This window comes from Propithecus coquereli, unplaced genomic scaffold (genome assembly GCF_000956105.1).
Source record: "Propithecus coquereli isolate 6110/MARCELLA unplaced genomic scaffold, Pcoq_1.0 Scaffold1, whole genome shotgun sequence".
Taxonomy (NCBI): Eukaryota; Metazoa; Chordata; class Mammalia; order Primates; family Indriidae; genus Propithecus; species Propithecus coquereli.
The window spans coordinates 26098222-26109659 of NW_012133857.1; the positions used below are offsets into that span (position 1 = coordinate 26098222).

Below are 11438 nucleotides of genomic sequence, written 5' to 3' on the forward strand. Positions count from 1 at the left end.
TATCTATGTGGGGGGCATTATTCTGCCTACCACATTGTCCCACCGGTAAAGGATAAAATGATATAACGTAAGTAAATTTCTTAGCAGATTTTCCTAAACTGCTCAGTAGTTGATAATGATGATTAAAACAGACACTTCTTCCAATCCATGATATTAACCTCTGTTAGAAAATGGGCCGGGCGCAGTGGCTCATGCCTGTAATCCTAGCACTCTGGGAGGCCGAGGCGGGTGGATTGTTTGAGCTCAGGAGTTCGAGACCAGCCTGAGCAAGAGCGAGACCCCGTCTCTACTAAAAATAGAAAGAAATTAATTGGACAACTAAAAATATATAGAAAAAAATTAGCCAAGCATGGTGGCACATGCCTATAGTCCCAGCTACTCGGGAGGCTGAGGCAGAAGGATCGCTTGAGCCCAGGAGTTTGAGGTTGCTGTGAGCTAGGCTGACGCCACGGCACTCTAGCCCAGACAACACAGTGAGACTCTGTCTCAAAAAAAAAAAAAAAAATTAGTTTAGGGCAAGGAGGGCAGAAAAATCTTACTCTTTATGTATAAAGCAGTACCTAAATACATATACTGGATATCTGTGATACTAAAATTTTCTTGGCAGGCCATTAGGAAAAAAATGTCTAAAAAGATTCCTGAGAGGAGATGTTAATGCAAAATAGGTTGAGAAACACTGATATAATTCCACTTTTTTATATACATGAAGAATAGCTCACTATATACACTGTTCTAGGAGGCAGCCTGCAGGTAGGATGAGAACTTGGTGTTGGGTTTTAGATCCTGGTTCAAATCCTGGCTCTACCATTTATCAGTTGTGGGAAATTGACCAAGTTCCTTAATGCGTTTTAGTTTTCTCAACTATAAAATGGGGGTTATAATAGTAGCTACCTCACAGAGAAACAGTGAATATTGAGTAAATACATGTAAAATGCTTAGATTAGCACGTGGCATATGGTAGACACCCTATAGCTCCTGGTGATATCATGATTTTCCACTTAATTAGATATCTTAAAGATGTTCCTTTTAATGGCTGCATAGTAGTCTCTTGTGTGGACATACCATAACTTATTTTGACCAGGAATCAGCAAATTATGGCCCACAAGCCAAATCCAATCAACCACCTGTTTCTGAAAATTAAGTTTTATTGGGACACAGCCATGGCCATTTGTTTGCATATTATCAATGGCTGGGTTTGCACTACAATGGCAGAGACTGTGTAGCCCACAAAGCCTAAAGTATTTACTATCTGGCCTTTACAGAAAAAGTTTGCCGACTTCTGATTTAGTTAATACTTTGTTAAAAGGCACCTGGACTATTAGATCAATCTTCCACTACAACAAATATCACAGCAGTGAATATTCTTGAGCATACATCTTTGAGCATGTTAACAAATACATCCAAAATATAATTTCCTAGGAGTGACTTTCTTGGGTCAAAGGACAAATGCATTCTTAATCAGGATAGTAAATTGCTAATTCCTTCTGTTAAGGACTGAATCATGTTTCCCCAAAATTCATACATTGAAGCCCTAACCCCCAATGTGACTGTATTTGGAGATAGGGCCTTGAAGGAGATAATTAAGATTAACTGAAGATGTAAAAGTGGGGCCCTAATCTAGTAGGACTGATGTTCTTACAAGAAGAGGAAGAGACACCAAACATGTCTCTCTCTCTTCCCTGAGCACAGAAGAAAGGCCACAGGAGGACACAGTGAGAAGGCAGCTCTCTGAGCCCTCACAAAGAACCAAATTTGCCAGCACCTTAATCTTGGGCTTCTATCCTCCAGAACTGTGACAAAATACATTCCTGTTGTTTAAGCCACTCAGCCTGTGATATTTTGTCATAGCAGCCTAAGCAGACTAATACACCCTCCTTAGATGTTTTATCAACTACACTCCCACTAGCAGTGTATAGGAGTACCTCTTTACCCACTTCCCTCACTGAAATATTATCTTTTTTCATTTGTTTTTGCCAATCTGATAGGTGAAAAACATATTATAGGCTCGTTATTTAAATGCATTTATCTTATGAGATTATGATTTTATATGTTTAATGAATTCCCTTATTTAAAAGTAAACAAATACAACAGTAGCTGGTAGATACTGTGCCAAGAACTTTATCCTTGCAGCAAATCATGTGAGTTGAGTAGCATTATCCCTATTTTACAGATGAGGAAACTGAGGCACAGGAAAGTTAAGTGAACTTGGCAAAGATCAGAGGCATGGTAGTACTGTGGTTAGGAGAACTGACCTTGGAGTCAGACTACCTGGGTTTTAATCACAACTCCACCACGATTATTAGCAATTATCAGCTGCGTCATCTTGGGAGAGTAATTTAAACCCCCTATTTCTCAGTTTCCTTTTTTGTTTAATGAGAATAACAATAGTACTGATCTTATACTGTGATCTCTTATACTGAGATAAATGAGAGCTTTGATACTATTAGTTTTAAGTGTTTGAAGCCATGATTTGAATTCAGATTTTTCTGATCCACAACAGAAGCTCTTAAACACTTAGGCTATTTCCCTCAGTGGCAATGCATGATTATTAAGCATTTTGTATTTGTTGGATGAATGCTGTGCCTTTCCTCATTCTTGGAGGCTTTTAGGAAGTACGCCAACTCTACACATTGTTGCAAACATACAACTACAGAACAATGGCCCCCAAGCCTGAGCATGTCTCCACTTGCTTAGTCACAACTGTTTAGAAATTCTGGAACATGAAACCATTTGGGGTAAGGACTGCCAAGGAAACATGAAAACTATTTAATCCTTCAAGTGTTTCAGATCATTCCCATCTGAAATAACACAGACAGTACAGAATTAGATTTGAGAAAAATGCATATAAAATAGGTTTTTACAAAATGTTTTGTATCTACACATAAATATACTGCCTCAGTTCATTTTTTGAATAAAACTGCCTCTCCTCACAGAACAGCATCTCAGCCTATTAAACAATCAATTCATGTTTATTGAGCACTTGTGTGTTCAATACTATGTACCTGTTATCCCAAATATAGCAATGAACAAAGGTGACACATTCTCCATCTACCTGCAATTTAAAATCTACAGCAGCACTATCTAATAGAAATTTATACAATGATTAAAATGTTTAGTATCTACAGTGTCCCATATAGGAGCCTCTAGCCACATGTGTCTATTAGGCATTTGAAATGTGGCCAGTATTACTAAGGAATTAATTTCTTAATTTTAGTTAATTTAAATGGAAACTTAAATTGGGCAGTGCAGCTATAATGGGTCAGTGTAGATTTTGTGCACATTTTCAAGAGTTGAGAAAGAACACCACTGAGTGCACAGTAGGTATTCACTTAACACTTGGGGAAATGAATTGCTGTGCTCTGGTGCCCCTGGAAGTGTTACCAGGTAATCCAGTGGTTTAGTTTATTGACTTTAGCCAGGCTGTAACTAGTTCTATACCACCCAGCAGACCTAGCAGAAAAATAGTATGAAAGCAACCCCTTTATTGATAGTGCAGAGGTTGCCAGTCATCAGCCTTGCCCAGCTTGTATGTGTTTCATTTGGCCCACAGTGTTTTAAAATTATTTTGACTTGAGGGTCAGTGTTTACAATTCAAGTGGGTTTATATTTTATACTTCCTTAGAAAATTCAGAAGTCCTGATACATTCCCCCCTGGCCGTTGTTGGCTGGAGCTGTGTGGCTTCTGGTCCTGTTGGAGGGGACCAGCACACTCCAGGCTGTTGAAGGGGCCACCTCTCCTATCGGCTTCCCTCCGTCCACCCTTATTCATTCACCCATGCCTGCCTGACCCCGGGAGCCACATGAGCTTACAGTAGCTACTCTAGGGCTTTGGTGCAGCTCCAGCCACTTCCCTGGGACATTCCCAGACGCATGAGCACCTGCGTGCACACACGTGCCAATCACACCTTGCACTCCAAGCCTCTGTGCCTTTGCAAATACTGCTCCTCTTACTTGGAATGCCTTTCTCTGTCAGGTTAACCCCTACTGCTCTTTTGAGAGCCAGCTGAAAGAGTCCTCCTCCACAAAGCCACCTGGACCTCCCAGACAGAGTGAGCTGCTTGTCCTTTTGGATGCACTTTAGTGCATGATACACACTTCTGTGACCATTCATTTCCCTCACTCCTGGGCTCCAAACAAAGATTTTATGGAGAAAAGGACGAGTGTCTTATTCGCCTTAGTGTCCCTGAATGCTAGCATGGGGCCTGGGGAATGAATTCTGAATGAAGGAATTCTGAAATCTCAGTCTCCAGCCCAGGCCTTTTACATGGATCAGGAGAAACCATCAAGAGGCTTTATTCTGCTGCCTCCTGGGTGTCTCCATGGAAGTTCCTGTGCCGTTTAGTTTCTACTCACGTACTCTCCTCCTCCCCTTCACCTGTCTATCCTCAGCAAGCCTGTTACCCCTCCCGTTTCCTCTACATCTAGAAACCACAGAGAACCTCGAACAATTCCATAGTTAGTTATCCAAGCCAACAACCTAGGGGTCATTTTAGTCCTTTCTTCTCCCATATGTTCACATCCCATAAGGTATAAAACTTGTCACCTTATTCTTCTTCACACTCCCACCATCTCTGGTACAAATGCCTTTTTTTTTTTTTTTTAAGACAGGGTCTCACTCTGTTGCCCAGGCTAGAGTGCAGTAGCATCATCACAGCTCACAGCAACCTCAAACTCCTGGGCTCAAGCCCTTCTCCTGCCTCAGACTCCCTAGTAGCTGAGACTACAGGTGTGCGCTTCCATGCCCAGCTAATTTTTCTATTTTTTGTAGAGATGGGGTCTCGCTCTTGCTCAGGCTGGTCTCAAACTCCTGAGCTCAAGCAATCCTCCCACCTCAGCCTTCCAGAGTGCTAGGATGACAGGCATGAGCCACCAGGCCTTGCTCAAATGCCTTATTTCTGATTCTCATCACAGGCCAACCGGTTCAACAGTCTCCAACCTAATTCCCCACCTGTTCTCCACCACCCTGATCCATCCTTCACCATGATCCATTTTCCACTTTCTAACACATCTATAACACTTTCACAACTCCCCATTACCCTCAGGATAAATCCCTGTCTTCCCAGTATGGTCACCCCTCAGCATCTTAATTATTCTTTTCCAGCCCCAGTGGCCTCCATTCCATGTCTCAAAACTTTGCACATGCCATTCCCTCTGCCAGTAATGCCCATTCCCCAGCTCTTCCCTTCTGTTGTTCAGGACTCAGCTCAAATGTCATAGAGAGGCCTTCCCTGATCCCTCAACCCAAAGTTGCTCCCCACCTAAACTTGTCAAGCCATGCTACCCCATAGCGATGTGTCAGATTCTCTTATCAAAACCAGGAATGTTCAGTTTGTTTATTGTACATTTCCCCACTAAAATGGGACCACGACAGAGGTGGGGACCCACCTGTAGCCCCAAGCTCTTCGCACAGTGCCTAGCACACAGTTGGCACTCAACCTGTATTGGTTTGGATACCTAATGAGGACTGACTCTGTGAATGAATGAATGAACAGATGGATAAATGAACATATATAAAAAGCAGGAGTCTATTCTAACTCATGCATTCATGAAGAAATGGTTCCAAAATTTGTTCCAATGTGTTCCACCCAAAAGTAACACTCATTCTAAAGTGGGCATTTGAAAAGAGGAAACCTCAAAATACATGAAGAAACAGGGATTCTTGCAGATCAATAGTGTCAATAATAAGCAAAGGTAACCCAGGTATCAGCTAATTCTTATTTTGATATTATTTGTAGGTCTTCTGTATTCCCTGAAACCTGCAAAGGGCTTAGCAACTTAAAGTTGGTAGTGGGATTTGCTCAGGCAGATGTGCAGTGTAACAATTTATCATGACAAGTGCTGGGGAGTTCAAGGAAACTTGGGGATGCCTTCTTTCCTAAGTCAGCTCTCAAGAGAACGTATTTTTTGTTAGAGAAATCAGAACCCCCCATATAGATTCTTCAGTGTATTAATATCTCTGCTGGGCTCAAGACTGGATATTTCTGTTTACAACTTGGTTATCTTTATTCGTATCTTTCCAATTTCAAACATGCCACAAGGAATACATATTGCCAGCTGTTTTAAGTTTTAAAAGGACAATCTCATCAACACAATATTTTTTTAAAACCCCATATGCACACTATGGTAGAAATGTGATCCAAAATAGAGTAAAACAAAAGCTCTAAAAAAAATCTATCTGGTATTCTGGGAATCCAAATCTGTCCAGGTTAAATCATATTCTCTTCAACACAGAAGCACTGGTAGAAATTTATAGCATATTGTATTTTACTTCTTCAGTGCAGATTAGTCTCAAACTCTGACACCAGCAAAGAAAAAACTTCCACTGGGTTTGAAAAGCCATGTGCAGGAGACACAAATTGAGAAAAATGAAGGTCTGAGTGAAGACTGAGCACTCCAGTTCCCTGGGGGAAGGCAGGACCAGATACAAATGGACTTGTAACAGAGCAGTTAGGAAAGGACTAATCATCGGGCCAGAAGAGGGGACAGCCAAGAACTCCACCAGGACAATAGTGAGGGCTCAAAACACTGCCAGTTATGGAGCCAAGCAGAGCTACTTCTCCCACCCTCAGAAACACAGAAAATGGCTCATTAGAAATCGGGCAACAGGTACAGGGGAGGGAATGAAACCATCGCCCCATCATGTCTCCACTGGATACCTGGCTTTATAGGTATGAATTTATGTCTTCATTTAAGCTGTGCCTTATCCCCTAAAGGACTTAAAAGTGTCTTGATTCTGCAAGAAAACCATGCATGGAAGTTCCTCGTGAGAAAAGAAATTCAGACTTTACGACTGCTTCAGACTAAGGTGATTATAACTGGGAGAAAAACAGAGCTGGGCAGATGGGACACAGGAATAGGAATGAAATTTTTCAGCATCTACCTTTCTATGTGTTTGGTTTTTAAAGCATGTAAGTGTCATTTATTTTTAGAAAAAAACATTAAAACTTTGAATGTACATATTAAATCCCTTCAGATCACTTTGAACGCAAGTCCTTTCCCCACATAAGCTGTCATTTCAGGAAAATGCAAATGAGCGTTTCCTTGTCAGGGTGAACAATTCCTTTAGTTTTACAGTCAAACCTCTTTAAGCTGAGCTGAGCGTTCTTGCCTGAATTCTTCACTCTGTAGGCATTAAAATCCTAAATTAAGAACCCATGGATTAACCAAAGAGATTCCAGACCCTCTTAGCGAGTGGTGGATTACTAACAGGAAGAAAGCCTAAAATCTTATTTAATTTTCTGTCTTAATTGACAGGATAATAAGCATCGATTCTACATATATATGGGTGTGTTGGCTGTGTCACTGCAATTACATGGCCTGTTTTATTCATGAGAGAGGCCCCAGACTGCTCCAGTGATCACTGGAACCAGTTTCTCCCTCTCCAACGAGCATTGGAGAGGCCTGCATAATGACAGTCACCAATGGAAAATTAAAGGTTCTCGCTTTTCTCCCATTACAATGTAAGATAATTAAAGCCAAGACCAATAAAATGTTGAACATCTTTATTCAGAAATTTAATCTCCACTACATCAGGCAGGCATTTAAATGCTTTAGGCCATCTGCTGGCACCTTCACTGAGTGGGCCAATGACAAAGCTATAGTCTCTCCAAGTGGTTTTGCCAATGCCCGACCAGAGAGAGAAAATGGGCCTGGCAAGTGGACCCTCTGCTTTGTGTTGACAGGCTTAGGCCCTGGTGCCTGCTGGCTCTAGCTAACAAATCCAAAAGAATTTTTTTATTGAAATAGACAAACTACCTTAAAGAGATATTAACTAAAATATGTCACATGGGAGTGTTAGATTCTGCTATGTACTAACTATTATTATGAAGCCTGAATCTCTGCTCATCTGTGAAGGTGTGCTGGCTGTCAGCATAGGACTGTAATAGCAAGTCCCCATTGTAAAGACAAGACTATCCAATGCAGACCATTATGGGATGGCAACAGCATGGACATACACAGAAAGGGGTCCACAGAATGTGGATATAAACTTATTAGAGCGAGAGATGAGATAGGTAGATAGATGATGGATAGATAGATAGATAGATAGAAGGAACTGACCACCAGTGACAGAGATGCAACGGTGTTCCATGAATGTGGGTACTGTTATTGGCAAAGAAACATGGTGGGATTGTATAAGCTGTGTGGTGTCAGGTCAAAAAACGTGCTCTTGAGCACATTACCTAACCTCTTTGAGTCTGTTCATGAATACAGGGCAAGTAGTTAAATAAGCTAAACTTTCTAAAAGTTTATAGAGACTTCTGCTTCCAGGAAGATAGAGTAAACATATTTTCTCTCTTCCTCCTACTAAGTACATACAATAAAACCCCCTGGTTTGTTTTATGCATAAAACAACTATAAGTCTAAAAGGTGAATAAAATAACACAGACTACTAGGGACCTTGGGACTCAAAGAACTGTGTGACAGTGAGTTCCCTGGGGCTTCTGTTTGCCTCATATATCCCAGCCTGAGTGCTGGGGGAGCCAACCACCAGAAACACCAACGGGCACAGACAAGAAGAGCCCTAACAAACGTTTGCTCTTTCTAACCAAAGGAACGGCAAGGGGGCAGCCTGGAAAGACACAAAACTTTTAGAAAATAAGTACTCTACTGTAGCTAAATACCATTACAAATAATTGTGCCCCAGCCCACCATACCAGCAAGGATCAGTGATGGCCATAGACTTCCACCCTCTCCAAGCTGTCAGGAAAGCCCCCAGTCACCACATCAGAGTGCTGTCAAAGAAGACCAAGGAGGAGGCCAGGATTTCTCTTCTCCAATTGCAGTGACAAGTCCTCCCTCCTGCCATGGTGTCAGATGATACCATCTGGGGAGCCTGGACTTCTACTCCCACCTGGTACTAAGGAAGTAGCCCTCTCCATCCCTGCTGGGGTGATGTGAGAGAAGGCCTAGTGGAGAGACAGGACTTTGACCACCACCCAGCAGTAATGAGGCCAGCTCCACCAGTGATGTCCATGGGGGCCACATGGGGAGCAGTAACAAGGCATTGCTATATCTCCCAGACAGGAAAATATCAATTGAGGCATAACAGGAGGCCAGGACTCTCACTGCCAACCAGAAGTAACAAAGAGCAGCCCCTTGAACATCAGTGCAATTCAACTGGGGAGCCTGAATTTCTACCCATACCTGGCAGCACCTTCGCCATTTTCCTGCTGAGGAAGTACAAAGGAAGCTGGTTAAAATAGAAGGTTTAAGTAAATGAGTCTCATAACATAATAACCAAAACATCCAGGTCTCAATAAAAAATCAGTCATCATATCAGAAACCAGAAAGATCTCAAACTGAATGAAAAAGACAGCCATAGATACCAACACCAAGATGGCAAAGATGTGAGAATTATCTGACAAAGATTTTAGAGCAGCCACAGTAAAAATGTTTTTACAAACAATTGTGAACATGCTTAAAATAAGTTTTAAAAATAGAGTCTTAGTAAAGAAACAGAAGATATAAAAAAGAAGTAAATGGAAATCTTAGAACTGAAAAATGCAATAACTGAAATTTTTTCTCAATAGCAGATCAAATGAAAGGAGACAGAGGAAAGAATTAGTGATCTTTCAGATAAAAGCAATATAAATTATGCAATCTAAGTAATAGAAAATAGACTTTAGAAAATCAACAGATCCTTAGGTACCTGTGGGACTATAACAAAAGAGCTAACATTCATGTTATCAAAGTCCTGGAATGAGAAGACGGAAGACTGGAAAGTAAAAGAAATATGGCTAAACTTCCCAAATTTGGCAGAAGACATAAATCTATAAATTCAAGAAGCTGAGTAAATTCCAAATGGGGGAAAAGAATCCACATCAAGACATCATATTCAAATGTTGAAAACTAAAGATATGAAAAAATGTTTGAAAGCAGTGAAAGAGAAACAACACGTTACACATAGGGGAAAAAGAGTTAGAATATCAGTAGATTTCTCATCAGAAACCATGGAGGCCAGAAGGAAATGGGACATTTTTCAAGTACTGAAAGAAAAGAACTGTCACCCCAAAATCCTACATTCAGTGAAAATATCCTTCAAAAATGAAGGGAAGGCAACAGAGTGAGACTCTGTCTCAAAAAAAAAAAAAAAAAAAAAATGAAGGGAAAATCAAGGCATTCTCAAATAAAGAAAACTAAGAGAATTTGTTGCCAGCAGACCTGTCCTAAAAGAAGGATTAAAGGATGTTGTCTAAACATAAAGGATACTGTGAGAGAAGGAATTGTGATCATCATGATGAAAGAAAGAACACAATAAGCAAAACTATGGGTAAGCATGCCAGGCTTTTTTTTCGCTTCCTATACAATTGTAATGCAGTTTCTTCTTTTTTTTTTTTTTAATTTTTTTTTTTTTTTTGTAGTGACAAGGTCTCACTATGTTGCCCACTCTGGTCTCAAACTCCTGACCTCAAGTGATCCTCCCACCTCAGCTCCAAAAGTGCTGGGACTATAGACATGAGCCACTGTACCCTGCCTTAATGCAGTTTCTATTAAAATCTCAGCAAGGTTTTTCTTAAATAGATACAGATAAGATTATCCTAAAATTTATATGGAAAGACATAGGAACTAGAATAGTTAAAACAACTTTGAAGAAAAGGAATAAAGTGGGAGGAATCAGTCCATCCAATTTCAAAACTTATTATAGAGCTACAGTTATCAAGACTATGTGGAATTGATGGAAAGATAGACACATAGATCAATGGAACAGAATAGAGAAACTTAAAATAAACCCAACCAAAAAGGTCAAACTTTTTTGACAAAGATGCAAAATTAATTGCATGGAAGAGGAAAAATTTTACCTAAATCTCACACCGTGTAAAAAAAAATTTTGAAATGAATGACAGATTTGAATGTAAAATGTAAAACTTTAAAACTTTTAGAAAAACATAGAAAACTCTTCAAGGTCTAGGGCTACACAAAGAATTCTTAGACTTTACACCAAAGGATAATCCATAAAAGGAAAATTTGAAAAATTGGACCTCATCAAAATGAAAAACTTTTGCTTTTAACCAAACCAAAACAAAATACACAATAACTGTTGGCAAGGATGTAGAGAAATAGAAACCCCTGTGCACTGTTAGTGGGAATGTAAAATAATGCAACCACTATGGAAACAGTATGGTGGTTCCTCAAAAAATTAAAAATGTCATTACCATGTGATCCAGCAATTTCAGTTCTGAATATATACCCAAAAGAATTGAAAGCAGGGACTCAAACATACATTAGTACACCCATGTTCATAGAAGCGTTTTTCATAATAGGCAAAAGGTGGAAGCAACCCCAGTGTCTGCTGATGGATGAATAGATAAACGAAATGTGTTGTGTACATCTGTACATACAATGGACTATTATGCAGCCTTAAAAGGAAAGGAAATTATTCTTACACATGCCACAGCATCAATGAACCTCGAGGACATTATGCTAAGTGAAGTAAGCCA

At 40.2% G+C, this 11438-nt stretch overlaps 1 protein-coding gene across 1 annotated transcript; it reads right to left on the reverse strand.

Annotated features, from left to right (window-relative positions):
• Nucleotides 1-163: 163 nt before the first annotated feature.
• On the reverse strand, nt 164-388 carry LOC105808046 (uncharacterized protein C14orf178-like; the record flags this gene model as incomplete). Its single annotated transcript, XM_012641640.1, has 2 exons — nt 164-259; nt 341-388. Coding segments are annotated over 2 exons (144 nt in total), but the record flags the coding sequence as incomplete, so codon positions are not given.
• Between the last annotated feature and the right edge of the window lie 11050 nt (nt 389-11438).